The sequence below is a fragment of the Pleurodeles waltl genome, chromosome 2_2 (assembly GCF_031143425.1).
Source record: "Pleurodeles waltl isolate 20211129_DDA chromosome 2_2, aPleWal1.hap1.20221129, whole genome shotgun sequence".
Taxonomy (NCBI): Eukaryota; Metazoa; Chordata; class Amphibia; order Caudata; family Salamandridae; genus Pleurodeles; species Pleurodeles waltl.
Window position 1 is genome coordinate 159438636 of NC_090439.1, and position 19957 is coordinate 159458592.

A 19957-nucleotide genomic window follows, 5' to 3' on the forward strand; every position below is an offset into this window, starting at 1 on the left:
CAGAGTACCTAGACTATTGAAAAATACAAGAGGTCATGTAACTTGTAAGCGTGACTTGGAGGGAGAAGAAATCCAGATGGATAGGTCAGTCACAGGGAGGAATCAAGATAACAAGGGTCTTGTAGATTATGATGAAAAGATGATGTCCCTGGCGAGATAATAAGGCATTCGGTATGATGTGATTCCTGAAGGTTTAACTACATAACCTGTCCGACAGGGGGACAGTTTAAGGATAAGATCAAAGGATTACTTTACTGATGCAGTTAATCAATTACAATCTGTAGGAAGTTGGCTCTGTATGTGCTATTTCAAAGTAAGGAATAGCATGCACAGAGTCCAAGGGTTCCCCTTAGAGGTAAAATAGTGGTAAAAAGAGATAATACTAATGCTCTATTTTGTGGTAGTGTGGTCGAGCAGTAGGCTTATCCGAGGAGTAGTGTTAAGCATTTGTTGTACATACACATAGACAATAAATGAGGTACACACACTCAGAGACAAATCCAGCCAATAGGTTTTGTTATATAAAAATATCTTTCCTTAGTTTATTTTAAGAACCACAGGTTCAAATTTAACATGTAATATCTTGTTTGAAAGGTATTGCAGGTAAGTACATTAGGAACTTTGAATCATTTCAATTGCATGTATACTTTTCAAGTTATTCACAAATAGCTACTTTAAAAGTGGACACTTTGTGCAATTTTCACAGTTCCTGGGGGAGGTAAGTTTTTGTTAGTTTTACCAGGTAAGTAGGACACTTACAGGGTTCAGTTCTTGGTCCAAGGTAGCCCACCGTTGGGGGTTCAGAGCAACCCCAAAGTCACCACACCAGCAGCTCAGGGCCGGTCAGGTGCAGAGTTCAAAGTGGTGCCCAAAACGCAGAGGCTAGAATGGAGAGAAGGGGGTGCCCCGGTTCCGGTCTGCTTGCAGGTAAGTACCCGCGTCTTCGGAGGGCAGACCAGGGGGGTTTTGTAGGGCACCGGGGGGGACACAAGCCCACACAGAAATTTCACCCTCAGCAGCGCGGGGGCGGCCGGGTGCAGTGTAGAAACAAGCGTCGGGTTTGCAATGTTAGTCTATGAGAGATCAACGGATCTCTTCAGCGCTGCAGGCAGGCAAGGGGGGGCTTCCTCGGGGAAACCTCCACTTGGGCAAGGGAGAGGGACTCCTGGGGGTCACTTCTCCAGTGAAAGTCCGGTCCTTCAGGTCCTGGGGGCTGCGGGTGCAGGGTCTTTTCCAGGCGTCGGGACTTAGGTTTCAGAGAGTCGCGGTCAGGGGAAGCCTCGGGATTCCCTCTGCAGGCGGCGCTGTGGGGGCTCAGGGGGGACAGGTTTTGGTACTCACAGTCGGAGAGTAGTCCGGGGGTCCTCCCTGAGGTGTTGGTTCTCCACCAGCCGAGTCGGGGTCGCCGGGTGCAGTGTTGCAAGTCTCACGCTTCTTGCGGGGAGTTGCAGGGTTCTTTAAAGCTGCTTCTTGAAACAAAGTTGCAGTCTTTTTGGAGCAGGTCCGCTGTCCTCGGGAGTTTCTGGTCGTCGTCGAAGCAGGGCAGTCCTCAGAGGATTCAGAGGTCGCTGGTCCCTTTGGAAGGCGTCGCTGGAGCAGAGTTCTTTGGAAGGCAGGAGACAGGCCGGTGAGTTTCTGGAGCCAAGGCAGTTGTTGTCTTCTGGTCTTCCTCTGCAGGGGTTTTCAGCTGGGCAGTCCTTCTTGTTGTCGCAGGAATCTAATTTTCTAGGGTTCAGGGTAGCCCTTAAATACTAAATTTAAGGGCGTGTTTAGGTCTGGGGGGTTAGTAGCCAATGGCTACTAGCCCTGAGGGTGGGTACACCCTCTTTGTGCCTCCTCCCAAGGGGAGGGGGTCACAATCCTAACCCTATTGGGGGAATCCTCCATCTGCAAGATGGAGGATTTCTAAAAGTTAGAGTCACCTCAGCTCAGGACACCTTAGGGGCTGTCCTGACTGGCCAGTGACTCCTCCTTGTTGCTTTCTTTGTTCCCTCCGGCCTTGCCGCCAAAAGTGGGGGCCGTGGCCGGAGGGGGCGGGCAACTCCACTAAGCTGGAGTGCCCTGCTGGGCTGTGACAACGGGGTGAGCCTTTGAGGCTCACCGCCAGGTGTTACAGCTCCTGCCTGGGGGAGGTGTTAGCATCTCCACCCAGTGCAGGCTTTGTTACGGGCCTCAGAGTGACAAAGGCACTCTCCCCATGGGGCCAGCAATATGTCTCTAGTGTGGCAGGCTGCTGGAACTAGTCATCCTACACAGACAGTCGGTTAAGTTTCAGGGGGCACCTCTAAGGGGCCCTCTGGGGTGTATTTTGCAATAAAATGTACACTGGCATCAGTGTGCATTTATTGTGCTGAGAAGTTTGATACCAAACTTCCCAGTTTTCAGTGTAGCCATTATGGTGCTGTGGAGTTCGTGTTTGACAGACTCCCAGACCATATACTCTTATGGCTACCCTGCACTTACAATGTCTAAGGTTTTGCTTAGACACTGTAGGGGTACCATGCTCATGCACTGGTACCCTCACCTATGGTATAGTGCACCCTGCCTTAGGGCTGCAAGGCCTGCTAGAGGGGTGACTGACCTATACTTGCATAGGCAGTGAGAGGCTGGCATGGCACCCTGAGGGGAGTGCCATGTCGACTTACTCATTTTGTTCTCACTAGCACACACAGGCTTGTAAGCAGTGTGTCTGTGCTGAGTGAGGGGTCTCTAGGGTGGCATAATACATGCTGCAGCCCTTAGAGACCTTCCCTGGCATCAGGGCCCTTGGTACCAGAGGTACCAGTTACAAGGGACTTATCTGGATGCCAGGGTGTGCCAATTGTGGAAACAATGGTACATTTTAGGTGAAAGAACACTGGTGCTGGGGCCTGGTTAGCAGGGTCCCAGCACACTTCTCAGTCAAGTCAGCATCAGTATTAGGCAAAAAGTGGGGGGTAACTGCAACAGGGAGCCATTTCTTTACACAATCCATTACACAGCAGGGATCCAATGGTATCTGTACAAATCGTGGGGCAAGGTGATAGACCTATTGAGGTAATATAGGCAAGAAAGGAAGACAGTCTACCTAAATATACAAGGTAGGCAAAACCTGAGTTCATCAGATTTTTCAAACTCTCCCAAAGATTGACACACTATGGTTTTAGATACAATTCGGGGCAAATAGGCCAAACCAGGTAATCTGTCTTTCTTGTCAAGAGTGGATGGATTTGGCATCAAACCACAAACGGCAACTATCTCTGCACTTAATCTCTGAAAGCTACTTAACTGAATGGATTGGCCATGAAACATTGAGGAACCCATGATTTTACTGTTTCATACAGATATCTTATTAAACTCTAATGAATAGGGCATTTTCCTTGCACTCAAAGATGAGCTTTGGGCTACAGTTTACATCATGGACTAAATTGTTGCACAGTAATCTCAGCCTCTCCGAAGGTGAATAATGTGCAGTCTCTGAAATTCAAGCTGCATCGGTCAGAAAGGAAGGATGTGCTCCATCCCACATACTTTATGCGTTATATTTTGAGCCTCTGACATGTTGGATTTAATGATAGAGGCTCTTTGCGCAGGAGGACTGGTGGAAGGAATTTCAGTTGTATCCAGATTATGCATGATTGTTGCGACAGCAAGATCGTCTTTCTCCCCCACTCCTGCGCCCCACTGGTATGCAGGAATGTACCCCAACCTGAACTAACCCAACTACACGTAAAACTGGTATCCTGACTGTTATCTCTGCCAACATCCTAATCTAGTGTGTGCATTGTGGCCTGGGGCCAAGGCTAGAAGATAATGTCAAGGCTGAGAACTGCACCTGTGAACTAGAGTGGCACACCAAGCACCTCATGTCCCAGGCTGATCACAAAGGAGCAGCGGTAGAGTGCAAAGTTTTGCTATGTGATCTGGGCAGAACTTTTTCCTGTGACCGAGTACGGCCTACTACTTCCAATTGTTTAAGGTTCCACTTTAATGTGACCCTATTGCTCCAATTTCTAGACACTTGCCCTGAAATTCTGTATGTGTATAGAATGCACGTACGGCAAATTAATATGTGCATGGCAGTCAGATTTTGTGTTTGGTGAGGGAGTGCTGGAACCAGGGGCGTTAATTTTAGATGCACCCAGAATTAGCAAAACAAGATGGAGGGTGAGTACAGGTTCCTCAGACAGCAACGTGTTGACCGCATTTTGGTGGTGTTCAGGTGGAGATCCAGAGACAGGCGTGAGGAGAAGATGGAGACCATTCAAAATACAATAAAATCATTTTATTATAGGGCTGCTGATTAGTTCTTCTTGAGCACGGACATGGATGTTAGGGATGGGGCTAGTCAGCTATTTTCTGTTAAATATGCAGAAGTTTCTAGGTCGGATCTACCCGTTGGTCTTTCATTGATGCTTGAGGAAGGTTAATGCAGCCAGGTTCAGAGACTTAAAACTTTATTATGCATTTGTTTTTGATACTCCTGTTTGGAGTCAACCTCATCACTACATGCTGTAAGAACCATAACTTTGCATAAAAGTTGTCTATGCAACAAAGTCAGAAAATGATGTCTGAAAGGGAACCACAGCAGACTGGTTCTATGACCTTACACAGGCATTCAACATCCCTGTCAAGCAAACTAGAATTAAAGTGGGACCCAAACCACCCCACTTTATTCCAGTTCCGATTTCTCCTTCTGCAAGGACAGGAGTGCTCTGCAGTGTACTCAGAACAGCTGTGTACATGACAACTTGTATCCCTGAGATGGAGTAGATGAAGATCTGCCTAGCACCTAAAAGCCTGCCCACCTGTTCACCAAGGGAAGGAGCAGGCCAAGCCCTGCATAAGGACGGACAGACATCTCAGGAGAAGCATAGCTGTGTTCCCAATTTAAAGGAACATCCAGAAGCAGCTGACTGACATCAGGAGTGAAGCCAGAGATGACAGTCTGTCAAAGTCCAAAGGGAGGCTCCCATATCACCAGAGTAGATGCGATGAGAGCACACAGCAGCACAACACAAGCCATGTTTCAGTAAGCAAGCATAGTGGGGTCTAAATCTACAAGACTGATCGTGTTGTGGTAATCTGTCACTAGAACACTGTTGCCAGTGCAATCTTGTTTGCCAAGAACTGTTAGAAATGATCAAGCAATTATCCTGTGGGGTAACCACTAGTGATCACTAGTAATCATCAGGGAACTACTCCTATGTCTAACTAATATAACTATATAGAATAACTAATATGACTAATAAGGATGGTTTTGCATATGTCACCGCAGATATTGGATAAGCAAAACCCTGAGAAGCCTTTGAATGCTCAGCCTTGCTAATCTGAGTCAAGTGCAGAAAGGGAGTTGCTGGCACAGTTTCCGGATCAACAGAACGACGGACCCAATGACATCAGTGTCAAACTGCAACAAGCACCATGGCTGTGGCCCTGTAGTGCTATGACTGCCCTGTGACTCCAAGTGGGGCAGATTCTTGGAAGACAATTCCCAAACCGCTAGATATTTTACTAGCAGTATGTCTTGCAATAATACGATAGGGATATACCTATAAAAGTGGCAAGCCGCCTCTTTTCGTATACAAGAATGAGATGTTGGTTCACTCAGTGGATTACCACTTAGGTTGAGCTTGCCTGGTTTTAGTTACTTTGTGGTAGTGAATACCTGCATGGTGGCTCAGTTTATTGAACTATTTGAATCCACTCTTAATCCTTCAGGGTGATTTAGAGCACTTGAGGGCACTGTCTTTCTCCCAGTTAGTTTGGAAAACATTGTGGGATATGGATCATAAAGACATCTGATCAGCATCCAAATTAATTTTATCTGGCAGAAAGTAGGCAGTCAGATCACACACACACATGACCAAGTTACATTGCTTGGCGTGCCTAATACAGAGGCCATGATCTTGTCTGTAGAACTTGTGAACGAAGTGGTGCTCCTGGCATGCTCAAGGATATGAAGTCAGACATATTTTGCGCTGAAGGGAGGTAATGCTTCAATCACATTTATTTCAAAGTGATATAATTAAACATTCTCCATCATGAAAAGAACACAATGCAAAAAGCCTTGTGTGAGGGCACCAGTGTCAGATGCAGGGAGAACAAGGAACGTTCGGTCACACAATCTAAGGTAGCACCAATGAGCAACTAAACAAACTACACCGGAGCTTGAGAAAATAAGTGAAGATAAAGTTTTTGCTTGGGGAGATCTCCACTTGGGAAAACACCACTTCAGTTTTATTTAGGGTACTGAATTGAAGTGGAATACAGCCTGGGAGTGGAGTAACAACAAGACCACTACAATAAAGTTAAAGAGGGAGAGACTGGATAGGTGAACAGCATTCGAAAGGAAGGTTTATTAATTTTGGGGGTGCTCTTGAAAATTTGGAAAATATGGTGAGTCATTTTGGGGTGACATGACACAGGGGATTTCTTATGGTCCTCCTACACATGTATACTGCCGTTTAGAAAATTGTGGCTGTTGTCTGTCACAGTGGGCTTGTGCTAGGCACGTCTAGTTGGTTGTACCTGCCTTTTACCTTCAATGCCATTTTAAGTTTGCCACATGTGCCATTAAAAACACTATCTTTGAGACTGTCAGAAGGAATGATCTAATATCAAAGAACATAGCACAAGGTGCTGCCTGTTGGTATTTGTGGGAGTTCGTCATTTTTTATAAAAAAATAAAAATAAAAAAAATTATAGTTAGGACAGTTTCTATAGAAAAGGTGTTTTTTTACTTGCCTATATCTTTTGGGTCAGTTGAATAATCTTCATAAAATTCTCCCTAAAAATTTGGCGCTTTTTGCCCATCATGTTTCAATAGGGACTTTGAACAGCAATAGTGCCCAAACCACAGGACAGAATTAAATTTGGCTGAAAGGTAGCTATTGGTCCAGAAAGCAACCTTTTTGTTATTTGGTGTAAATCTGTTCAGTGTTTTTTTTTTTAAGTTTAAAAAATAAAAAAAAGTGTATATATAGGGACGCAAAGCCTCCATGAACCCTCCCGGTCTCGTACTGAAATCTGAGTGGCTGCCAACACTACATCAAGGAATCGCAGACAAAAGGTAAACAATAAGAAAAGGGGCTAGGGTAGGGACACCCTGACCTCTTAGCTCTGGTAATGGGGTCCCAGAAGGGCGACCCCAGAGCGAAAAATCTTTTTTAGAAAGTTTTTTGGGCAGGAGATGCAGTGGATCCTCCGAAAATTAACAAACAAAAACGAAGCGGGCTCCTGTGCTTATTTAACTGCAGTACCAGGGAAGCAGTTAGGCAGCGCCAGTTATAGCTACCTTAGGGTACGATTTATAGTTACTTGAAATAACCCCTAGTATAACAGTATAACTGGCGAATTTCCATGGTTCTGTATGTTTAAAATGTAAGCTTGTCCCTGTAATTTTTTTTTTCAAAGTGAATATATACACACACACACAGGTATACATAGACCCGAGACTTTTTTTCCTACATTTCACTTAACTTTTTGAAAAAATGAAGTTGAGATTTTGTGAATGGCATTAATAACTAGAAAAGGCTGGAGAACTTTCATTATATGAGATTATGAAATAAAAAATAAAAAAAAGTCATTAGCGCTGTGTTTGAAACTGAAATGTTATTAAGTGGAATTTGTCAGTTTCGAAGGCTGGCTTAGGAAGGTAATGTTTAAAGTAGTGTTTCACAATAAAACTTAATTCACTCACCTCGCAGTAAAATTGTTTTTTTTCATCTTCAGGATTGTCACTTTTCTTTGCATTTTCCTTGTTTGCATCAACCCCAGTCACATCATTGGCTTGGCTTTGGTTTGCACCATCATCTTTGTCTTGGGTTTCATCCTTAACTTCACCTTGATTTACCTCACTCTGCTCTGTATCACTCATCTCCATATCGCTTTGCTCCATATCACATGGCTCCATGTCGCTCTGTGACTTTTCATCCTGGTCCATACAACCCAAGGTCACATCCTGATTATTATTTTCCAAGTCCACAGGGCCCTTAGCTATTCCACCCAGGACCCCAAAGTTTTTGGCCATCACATCACGATCCACAGGGCCTCCTGCCAAATCATCTCGTTCAATAGGACCACAGCCAATCCCTTCTCGACCAATGGAGCCTCCACCTATCTTATCTCTGGCCAGGAGGCCCCTGGCAATTTCATCTCTGCTCACAGGGCCCCGAACCAGCTCTCCCCGGTCGATGAAGCCAGGGATAATCCCATCGCGACCCATTATAGCCTCTGGTATGTATCCCCAGGTCTTTTCATCCCTGATAATGGGACTGCGCTCTCTGCCAACAGGACTGCGCTCTCTGCCAACAGGACTGCGCTCTCTGCCAACAGGACTGCGAGTCATTCGACCGCTACCTATAGAGCTCCAAGTCAACTGACCCCTGCCTACGGAGCTATGAGTCCTACCAGCAAGGTGATCCAATGCGACCTCTCCCCTGTCCATGGGAGTAGGCAACAACCCTCCCATACCTACAGAAACTCTGCCCATATTTTCTCTGTCCACAGGACTCCTCCTGATTAAATCCCTGTCTGGGTGCCCCCGGTTCACCCCATCCCTGTCTAAGGGACCAAGGCCCATCCTCTCTCTGTCCAGAAAGAACTGGTCAACCCTGTCCCGTTCCATGAGGTCGCGGCCCACCCTGTCCCGGTCCAGGAGGTCGCGGCCCACCCTGTCGCGGTCCCGGTCCAGGAGGTCGCGGCCCACCCTGTCGCGGTCCCGGTCCAGGAGGTCGCGGCCCACCCTGTCCCGGTCCAGGAGGTCGCGGCCAACCCTACCCCTGTGCAAGAGCTCCTGCTCAATTCTATCCCTGTGCAAGAGGTCCCGGCCAGTTCTATCCCGGTCCAGAGAGCCCCAGCCCACCCCATCCCTGGGGCCCCTGCCAAACCCATCTCTGTCATTTGTGCCACGGGTAAACTCATGCCTGTCCACTGGTCCACGGTCTGCCCCAACTCTGTCCACTGGGCCCCTTGTCCTATCTCTGTTTATGTGGCCCAGCGACACACTTCTGTCCATGCTGCTCCAGTCCGTGCTGCCTCGTTTCATCTTATGGTTTGATGAATTTTTTCTGATGACGTAGCTGAAATTCGTTCAAGTGGTTGTAGATGCTGCCATAGGGAATAATATAATGAATATCTGAGTGTCACCTTCAAAATTCACTATAAAGCAAGACAAGATAAAAGATTTAAGTCAACATCTGCCACTTTATGTTACCTCTATACCAACAGTGAGTAAAAATCACGGCAAAATTTATAAAAGTAGAGTACATTTTTTAACTTAGATATCAAATCGACAAATCTATCCAGGGGAACAGGAGATATTTTTGCATGGGCCGCTTATACCTTGACATCTTTTCTTTATGGTGCCTTTTTACATACCTTCCCCACTAGCACAAGAATGTGCAGATCTACAAATGAGGGCTTGAGGTAGCGGTAAGAAATAGTTCAGGGAAAAAAGACGACATTGCCAAAAAAAGGCTGAGCCCCATGTCGGAACCTATTGGTTTTGCCAATGCAAGTTTATTTTAATGTTTACCATAATCCTGTTGAAACTGGTTCCCTCGATTTTCCATTATAAATATTTTTGGGAAATACGAGCACGCACCAACACATTTTACTAAATGTTTCTTCAAGAAATGGTACCTAAAATTTCACAGTAACGAAGCAAAACATTTTTATTGCCTAGTCACATTTTTGTGAACATTTTATTTTGAAAGCAAAGGATCACAAATCTTGCTCTCGAGCGTCTGCAAATATTTACATATAATCATATTAAGCTTTGCAAGCTGGGCAGCAACAGTTAGATGTACCTGCAATTAGTCTAGTAACTAACTAGTAATGCTAAAATACCCACAAGGGAGGTAATTCTGCTATGGACTGCCCAAAGATCAAATAAGCCTGAAAAGTGTTTTCCCCATACGGGACCCCAAGATAAACTTAGAATTCTCACTGTATCTTCCACTTGGTATGGTTCTCCCAGCTGAAGATTGCGGTACATGGGGTACTGTCTTTGCTGCTGTATATACAACGCATAGTACCCCATCAATTGCTGTTTTGTCCTAAGTGCTAAAACAAATTTAAAATGAACACAGGGCAGCCCATACCCTGGCTTTGGGGATGAGATTAATTAGCAATGCTGCCACAGTATCCTCAAAGATTTTAAAGGGAAGGTAGTAGCTTTGGCTATACACTGTCTTGAGGAGGTTCCCATTGCAGATCAGGAACGAGTGGTACCTAAATTATTTCTGAGACATATACATCAATAGGCCGTGATAATTTGGGAACCAGACCGGGAAGCCACATCTTTAAAAAAATAAAATAGTCTGATACAGACCATCAACCAGACACACAAAAGTCTTCTAAAAGAGATGTTTAAAAAATAAAATAAATGAAAACGGACTGGATTCTCGCAACCAGAGTCCCCTGAAAAAGTTACAGTTTACAAAACTGTGATACAATTAAAACAGCCTAATAGGTATCAGTATTCTGATGCATGTCCTCTTCGTTCTGTTAAGTAAACTTCAGACAGAAAGTGAGAAAGAAAGGGGACGAGGCGAAACCAAAATGAACGCTCAACACGTCTGATCTCATAAAAAAGAAAGAGCAACTTCGGGAATAGAAGACACCAGAGCTGTCACTGTTTTGGCTTGCGGCACACGTTTAACAAATAACTTTCTACCCAAATACTCCTATCTCTCTTGGAGTGCCCAAAATATTCCCTTTGCCTGCATTCCTGTTGGGGGGAGGGGGGGTGGTAAGGGGAGTGCAGTGATTCACAAACAAGATCGCAGGCCTGAATAATTAATGAATTAATTACTTAATAATGGCTGCACATGGAGGCTTTGTGTCTGCCCATGCTGGTGTAGCAGCTACAGATTTCTTGTTACTCAGACGCTACTGGTGGCAGTATGTTTATAAACAGACTAAAAAAAATGTCCTCTGTTGTGAAATTTGTCAAAAAATTATAAGGTACACTGTTGTCCACTCACTGCAGACACCCCTTCTAATTTCAAATAAGGCACTACAATGTGTCTATTTTAGACCATTGCGGTTACTTCATATGGATGGTTCTTTTAAATGTATTTTATGGATCAAATCTGTTTATTATTTTTAAAGCACCCCTGTCAGCTGCTGCAAGGCCAATGTGAGTTTCTCCATGGCAAGAATAAACCAGAGTTTCAGATGCCACGCGTTACGTGTCGGGGAACTATCCGTACCCCCACATGGTTAAGAACAGTTGTAGGGCTGCGTTAAGTGCTAGATCCATCTGTCTCCCTCAACAACTTCAGGGGAAAGGTAAGGGGATTAGGCAGCCCCAGCAAGATGTATGAAGGAAATCTGGGGATCTTAGTGTGAAACGCTGTGTCAATCTCGTCTATAATGCCCTCCCAGTAGCGATGAAGTTCGGGGCAGTGCCAAAGAAGATGCACAAGTGTACCCGTGCCTCCGCACCTCCTCCAACAGAGGTCAGATTTAGCAGGGTCCCATGTGTGTATACGCGCCGGGGTGTAGTACCACTAGGAGGCCACCTTGTATGACGTCCCCCGCTGCATTATAGGCTGTGTGATGTATTCTGTAGAAAATACTGTCCCACTCCTCGTCCGAGAACTTCCTCTCCCATCTCAACTGTCCTCTAGTCTTAGGCGGGCGCTGGTCCCACTGTAAGAGCTGATAAAGTTCTGAGATGACTCCCTTATCGTCTTTCTTTAACAGGATCCATTTCTCGAATGGCGTAAGGTGTCTATCTATCAACGCTCTGTTTGCCGGCTGCAGTGCCCAGTGCCGTATCTGATAACACATCAATCTATCAGCCCCGTCAAGCCATACGCTTCCCTCATCTGTGCAAAAGACAAGACCCCCTGTTCGTCAAAGAGACACCCCGCCCTTTTACAGCCCCCCTCGTGCCAGCGTCTCAGGGCCTCCAGCCGAAGCCCGGGCTCAAAGTCTGGATTTGCGCTTTTGGGAGTCATCGGGGATGGGAAAGACGCCAAGCCGGATCGACTGGCCACTGCATCCCATGTGCGCAGTGTGACCCCCGTAATTGGGGGAGGAATAAAGTCCAGTTGCCCTATGTCGGCGTCGAAGCCATGGCTCCTTCCATATATGCGAGCCCGCTACAGCCTGGTCCATGAAGCACCAATGTTTCTCAGTGAGCAGGCGATTCCACTCCAAAAGAAAACGCAGCTGTGTCGCCTGAAAGTTTTGCTGGAGGCAAGGGATCGCTAAACCTCCCCCACTCCTAGTACGGTACAGCATCCGTCGCGATAACCACGCCGGTCGTCCATCGCCGATTGAAGAGTAGCAATCGTTCTCGGGGGAAGACTTAGCGGAAGCACCTGAAATACATAGAGAATGCGCGGCAAGATAGTTATCTTCACCACCGCCACCCTACCCAGCCAAGACAGTTTATGCCTCCCCCCATGATTCAAGATCTCGCTGGACTTCACGAACCAGCGTCGCATAGTTCCGGCTCGCTGTCTTAGCGACCGAGGTCGCTAGCTCAACTCTTAAATAGGAAAGACTCAAGGACGACCAGAGAAAGGGGTAGCTAGCTCTCAAATCTGCCTCATGATCCGGTCTCACTGAGAACCCGAGACTTCTGCATATTAGCTCGGAATCCCGAGACCCGACCAAACTCGACTATTATCTCCATGAGTGCTGGCAGTGAGGTCGTAGGCTCCGCCAGGGTAAGGATCACATCATCCGCATAGAGGGTGATGAGATGGTGGTGTCCGCCAAACCTCACCCCGGAAACCAAGTGACTATCCAGCAATCTCTGCGCAAGAGGCTCCACATATAGCGCAAATAAGAGGGGAGAAAGCGGGTGTAGGAAGTTGGCTCTGTATGCACTATTTCAAAGTAAGGAATAGTATGCACAGAGTCCAAGGGTTCCCCTTAGAGGTAAGATAGTGGCAAAAAGAGATAATACTAATGCTCTATTTTGTGGTAGTGTGGTCGAGCAGTAGGCTTATCAAAGGAGTAGTGTTAAGCATTTGTTGTACATACACACAGGCAATAAATGAGGAACACACACTCAGAGACAATTCCAGGCCAATAGGTTTTTGTATAGGCAGTGTGCATGTGCTGAGTGAGGGGTCCCCAGGGTGGCCTAAGACATGCTGCATCCCTTAGAGACCAGGGGTACCAGTTACGAGGGACGTACCCGAGTGCCAGGAATGTGCCAAATGTGGAGACAAAGGTACAGTTTAGGGAAAGAACACTGGTGCTAGGGCTTGGTTAGCAGGGTCCCAGCACACTTTCAAATTATAACTTACCATCAGCAAAGGCAAAAGGTTAGGGGGTAACCATGCCATGGAGGCATTTCCTTACATGAGCCTTCTGTATCTCTGTGGTAGCTTAACATCTCCTGTTAATAGTAACCAGTTAATTACCTGATTGTCAAGGCTTTTGAGCAAGACAGCGAGTGGAAGACCACTGACCATCTACTGACTGAAAAATCTATATATACACACTGCACCTCTTACACTGAACCATGCTGGACGTAGTTAACTTTAATATGAGAGAAGGAGCAATACTATCAACCAACACAGGAGACATTTACATTCTAATACACATATGACGTGTCAGAATATGCACTTCTGCTGCACGTTACTCAACTCTATTTTGAAACCCCCACTGAAACATCTTAGGTTACAACTGATCACTATATTTAAGACGCTCACACTTATGCGGTCCAGGCTGCAGTTCTGTTTGAAAAGGAATGCTTCCATGGCTTTCTTCAGTGCTGTACCAGCTTTAAGCAAGAGATGCATGCACAGACCATATCACAACCCATCTACAGCAGCACGACCAATTTCATACAGGCACACCTTCGCAATCAGATATTAAAGCACCGTCATAACCATAAACGTAAGCAAGCACACAAATCTAAACACAACATACGAGACATCACCATTCTAACCATCTCAAACGTGTGCAAACCCATGGGGGCATGATAGACCCGATTTAAGGGTTGTGCGCATACCACACCTCCTTATAGCCACATGCTGTTACATAGACTACACTGGCAAGGACAATGACTTCCCAGAAAAACCACATTAGTGGAGGTTCTGTTAAGTCCACCAATTACAAAAAGCATACATATGAAAGTTGGGTTGCTGAACCACTCCGCGGAGTGCAGCCTAATATTATATACATATGGTCGCACTGCCAAACTGGAGCTGGCCATTCCGTTTACTTCCACTGAACTAACACGCTGCCAGCCTTAATTGCATACATGCAAACATTTTTAGACATTTTAGAAGAGGAAAGATTTCAATAGAGGAAAAAAAATAAAAATAGGAGTGTGTATTTTCCCCACTGATTTCTTTTGGGGCCTGAATCTGGTTACTGTTGTGTATGAGATTTCCAAGTCTGCTGCAGGATCAGCTACTTGATATGCAAACTTTTTTTTAACCTTACCTGTCAGGCGCATGGAGAGAGCGCTATGACAGGCAGAAAGAGCAGGATGCAAGTGATGGGTGCTAGCCTACAAGATACTGGCAGTGCAAGCTGTGTTACATAAACCAGGTCCCCCTCAGCCGAAGCCTGCAGAGGAATCGGGTTTTTTCATGCAGGAACCGGGAGACAAGCCTTGAAACCGCTAGTCTCGCGTCTGAATCAAGAGTGTTGGCTTATATGTGGTTGTTATGCAACTGCTTGCGTGTGTGACATCGTCAGTCAATTCAGGTTTTCAGTACTTTCCAAGCTTCTTACACGCGATACTAAATATTCCAGAAAGCAAAATGAGTGCATAAAATAACTACGACTAGCTGAAACATCACACACTGCATAATACCACTTGACAGCAGTAAAAAGTATAAACAATCAAGAGATAAGAGACTAAAAAACATACAGTGAACTCGATTTGTAACCCTCTGGGTATACATTAATCGCATTGTCGAATAGTAAAAACACATGCTATATGCGGAAGCGCGCAACTGCAAAAATTAAGATCTGCGGTTTAATGCTAACATTGAATTAATGGGAAACAAAGAGTACAACGATCGCAGTTTTGGTACAGCAATGCTCACGTCCCTGAAAGATGTGCTAACTCTCCGCGAACAGGCCGCAGAGGAAACGAGCACTAGCTGGATAAGAAAAACGAAAGCCGTTATGGTTCACCTGGTGGGACTGCAGCGACCACACGCGATGAAACACTAAAAACAACTTCAAGAACACAGAATAATTTAAGGTTGGGAGGAGGCAAAGCCACTGGACCAGCAAGACTCGTGACTATGCGATGAAAAACTGGGACTTAAGCAAACCAAAAGACGGCTTCATTTAGTAGATAATTCTTATAACAAATGACTTCAAATACAGAACCCAGCTCTTCGCTCACCTTGGATGCTGCACTGATACCTACAGTGGAGACAATATTCTCCCGCTCCTCACTCACCGCAAATCCAGGGAGATGGCGGCGCAGGCGCTTCCGCCAAACCTCTTCCGGCCGGTCGACGGCTCTCGCGCGATGAAAGGAAGGCAGTTTCCGGCGCGGTCCCGTCACCTAAACAGTTTTGAAAATAGAAACCACCTCTAGGTTGCCAGAACAGCTCCTCCTGCCTGATCTCCGAATGGCGCCAGAAGCGGCCATGCTGGATTGGGCAAGCACATTCTGGTTTGTCTTCAAATTTCAAAATATTGGGCCAGATGTACGTAGGTAATTGTTTGCGATCACCAAATAGAGATTTTTTTCATTCACTATTTGGTAATCGCAAACAGCCATGTACTAATGTGTGTATTTTGGAGCTGGACACTCACATCTGTTTGATGTTATACTTTGGGTAGGGAGTGATTTTTTACATTAAACAGGTTGGTGGGTGGTTTTGTGTTTCTCTCTTAGAATCTCCGCAGTTCGCCTGATGTGGATATGAGTTTCTGTGATAGTAAGATAGTTCCAAGTCAGAACAGATCGAGAGTCCTACACGTCCTGTTGTACAGTAGCGACATCTTGTGGCCATTTATCAACACTACTCGGAGCTCAGTTTTTATGGGTCCTGGCAAAGTGCGAAATTAGGACACAGTTTTATATCCAGGAAATGATTCTTTTGCATGACAGACTCAGGCTTGCAGTAGTGCGGGAAAATGACTGAAAATGCGTTATTTTAATACGAGATGCCTTGGCAGGACTGCTCATGAATATTAATGACCTATTGAGAATCCTAAAATCACAGGGATAGTGGCCTGCTGGGTTCAGAAGCAGACCACCATGTCTGTGGTTTCTTTTAAATAAATTTATGTTTTTTTTAATGCAGCCTATTTTCTTTAAAGGAAAACGTTAAGTGTTTAAAAAAAATGGAAAGTGTCTTTTAATTTTTTTAAGAGTAGGCAGTGGTCTGTGAGGCCACTGCCTGCTCTCCAAAAATGTTTTTACAAACATTGACAAAGGAGAAGGAGTCCCAGAAGACCTCTTCCCATTTGCAAATGGGTTACCACCTACTTGAAGTAGGTGGTAAAACGCATGTGTTTTGTGACTGCATTTCGGTTGCAAAACATTCACACATACCAATGAAATTTGGTATTAGCAAGGGACGTCCTAAACATGTCCCTTCCTAGTACCGAATCAAACCTCAATTGCGAATCATGATTGGGCTTTTGTACATTGAAAAAAACGGGACGGTTGCAAATGTGAAAAATATTCGAGTGTCTGGCCCGTAGTGGTATTTCATCTACCTACATATTGTAGAAAATGCCAATACATTCTCAACAAGTCTTTTGGTCATTTTCCAAAGTGCAAAGCAACCACAAGTTGAAAACCCTAAAAGAGTCAATCAAAAGCTTGCACTGTGATGATCTATCAATAAATTAACACTTTTACAAATATTAATTTAACAGATCTACATTTTCTAAAGAATACTCCCACCTAGCTCACATTTTAACATTAACTGCAAATAATTTACCCTTAAAGCTGTTGTTTTAAATAGTCATTTAAAAAAATGGTTTGACATTGGTTTTTATTATAAAGTCCAATACACAGTACTTATCTTTAAGTTCCAGACTTTATTTTGATCTCCACTGCTTCGCCCTTCATACAGCCTTATTGCTCACCTCAGAGCTCCTCCAGTCATCTCTGCATTCTATTCCACCCTCCAGTCTGCAACTGTCTTAATGTTCCATGTTCCATCTCCACGCAGGGGAGCAGAGCATAGCAACTCTAAAAAACTAAATTTCCTACAACTTCTACATTTTCACTACTATTTTAATTACCTATTACCTTACATTATAACTTCCTAATAGATTATAAAAACTAAATTACAACACATCTTCCCCTTACAATGAAATTGAGACACGTTATCTTTTGTAGATAGGCTGACATTAAATACAAGGTTGTTATAATTATTATACTCAAGAGCTTTTGAACAAAGAGTCCATGCATCATAGTTATCATTTAGTAATCTTATAGTCCTTGTGCCAAATTGGAGGTCTAGTAAGACGGATACTTGATGTTCTTTGCAGATCATTCCGAGTTATGTTTCATGATGTCTCTCGCCATCTGGAATTCTCACTTAGTATCTCACCGGTGTTAGGTGTTAGTTGCCTCACAATTCTATCCATGCTCCAACATTGGCCATTTTCTAACACCACAACATTGTTTTTCACCTTAGTAATGCAAAAGGGACCCAAGAACTTGATTTCTTTCATGCCAGACCTTGAACATCCCATAGGTTTCTTTATATACACTTGATCCCCCTCTTTCCAGTGTTGTTTTTTTACCCCGTATTTAGCATCATATCTTCTCTTATACTTTTCTTGGTGCGCCGATACTTTTAGATTGGTATGTGGAAGCCTCTGTTCCCCAGGTTGTTGATGTGTGCTGGACTCTGATTTTATTGTGTTTGTTACTCTGGGCACTTTACCACTGCTAACCAGTGCTAAAGTGCAAGTGCTCCTGTTTAAAATATGTACGTAATTGGTTCTCCATGATTGGCATATTTGTTTTACTGTTAAGTCCCTAGTAAAGTGCACTAGAGGTGCCCAGGGCCTGTAAATCAAATGCTACTAGTGGGCCTGCAGCACTGGTTGTGCCACCCACATAAGTAGCTCTGTAATCATGTCTCAGACCTGCCACTGCAGTGTCTGTGTGTGTATTTTTACACTGTAAATTCGACTTGGCAAGTGTACCCACTTGCCAGGCCTAAACCTTCCCTTTTCTTACATGTAAGGCACCCCTAAGGTAGGCCCTAGGTAGCCCCCAGGGCAGGGTGCAGTGTATGGATAAGGTAGGACATATAGTAATGTGGTTTATATGTCCTGACAGTGAAATACTGCTAAATTCGTTTTTCACTGTTGCAAGGACTGTCTCTCTCATAGGATAATATGGGGGCTACCTTTAAATATGATTAAAGCGTAGATTCCCCTAGAGAGTAGATGGACATGTGGAGTTTGGGGTCCCTGAGCTCACAATTTAAAAATACATCTTTTAGTAAAGATGATTTTAAGATTGTGCGTTTGAAAATGCCACTTTTAGAAAGTGAGCATTTTCTTGCTTAAACCATTCTGTGACTCTGCCTTGTTTGTGGATTCCCTGTCTGGGTCAGTTGACAGTTGGGTTGTTTTTCACCTCACACCAGACAGTGACACAAAGGGAGCTGGGGTATAACCTGCATTTCCTGATTAGCCATCTCTGCTAGGAGGGAGGGGTGGAGTGGTCACTCTCATCTGAAAGGACTGTGCCTGCCTCTAACAATGCCCGCTCCAACCCCCTGGTGTGTGTCTGAGGCCTTGCCTGGGCAAGGCAGGATTTCACAAGTAGGTGTGAGTCCCCTTTGAAGAAAGGTGACTTCAAAGACTAAAATGGGTATAAGAAGGGCACCCAAATCTACAGACTTTAGAAACACTTCTGGAATCAAGAGGAACCTCTGCCTGGAGAAGAGCTGTTAGCTGAGGAGGAAGTGCTGCCCTGCCTGTGACTGTGCTTTGTGGAGCTTTCCTGCAGTGCTGCTTCTGCCAGAGTAAGAGGGCAAAGACTGGACTTTGTGTGCCTTCCATCTTGAGAAGAAATCTCCAAGGGCTTGATCTAGAGCTTGCCTCCTGTTGTTTGAAGTCTCAGGGACAGCAAAGACTTCTCTCTGCCAGCACCTGGAGCCTCTGGAGGGACCCCTACTCTGCCCTGTGGTGCCCATCCAGTTCCTGGGACCCTGAAAGGAGAAGCTGGCAGCCTAAAAACAAGAAAATCCACGCACAGAGCGCCGTGCGGGGAAAAGATCGACGCGAATCCGATCGGCGGCTGAAAAACGACGCGCCGCCAGCTCCGCGGCTGAGAAACGACGCTCGCAGGAAACGTGACCGAAGAATCGACGCACGGAGCAGGAGAAACGACGCGCAGCATCGCTGACGGAGGCTGGGAGATCGCAACCTGCGCGGCTGGATCGTCAACTCATCGTGCGGCTGGATTTTTGACTCGAGTACCGCCGTGCGGATATATTTTCGACGTACGCCCGCCCGTGCGGGGTTATTTTTGACGCACACCAGGTACATTTTCACTCTAGCAGCGCTAGTGTGTTTTTAAAACTACTTAAAGACTCTTTTTGATTTTTAATTAATAACTTGACTTGTGTATGGTGGATTTTTGTCGTTTTGGGTCTTGTTTTGTTTAGATAAATATTTCCTATTTTTCTAAACCTGTGTTGTCATTTTGTAGTGTTTTCATTGAGTTACTGTGTGTGTTGGTACAAATACTTTACGCCTAGCACTCTGAGGTTAAGCCTACTGCTCTGCCAAGCTACCAAGGGGGTAAGCAGGGGTTAGCTGAGGGTGATTCTCTTTTACCCTGACTAGAGTGAGGGTCTTTGCTTGAACAGGGGGTAACCTGACTGTCAACCAAGGACCCCATTTCTAACATTGGTGATCAGCGGTCGGGATTTGGACTTGTATTTGTGCTTGACATACAGTAATTAAGTCTACACTACTGTTTTGATCTCAGACCACTACGTGACCACATACTACTAGTCTTGTGATTTTTGTTTTTTTTCTATTT

The 19957-nt window shown here is 45.1% G+C and overlaps 1 protein-coding gene across 5 annotated transcripts in view; it reads right to left on the reverse strand.

Moving 5' to 3' along the window:
- The window catches only part of LOC138281115 (uncharacterized), a 415049-nt gene extending 399564 nt beyond the window's left edge, over nt 1-15485 (reverse strand). The window contains exons 1-2 of one of the 5 annotated variants that reach the window (XM_069219553.1): nt 15380-15485; nt 7682-9090 (exon numbers count right to left, since the gene is read on the reverse strand). In XM_069219553.1, the coding sequence (XP_069075654.1) occupies nt 7682-9028 (1347 nt within the window). In that variant the 5' untranslated portion in view covers nt 9029-9090; nt 15380-15485. Of the gene's footprint in view, nt 1-7681; nt 9142-15322 lie in introns of all 5 variants that reach the window. The other 4 variants (XM_069219552.1, XM_069219551.1, XM_069219550.1 and 1 more) reach the window with 4 other exon arrangements.
- Between the last annotated feature and the right edge of the window lie 4472 nt (nt 15486-19957).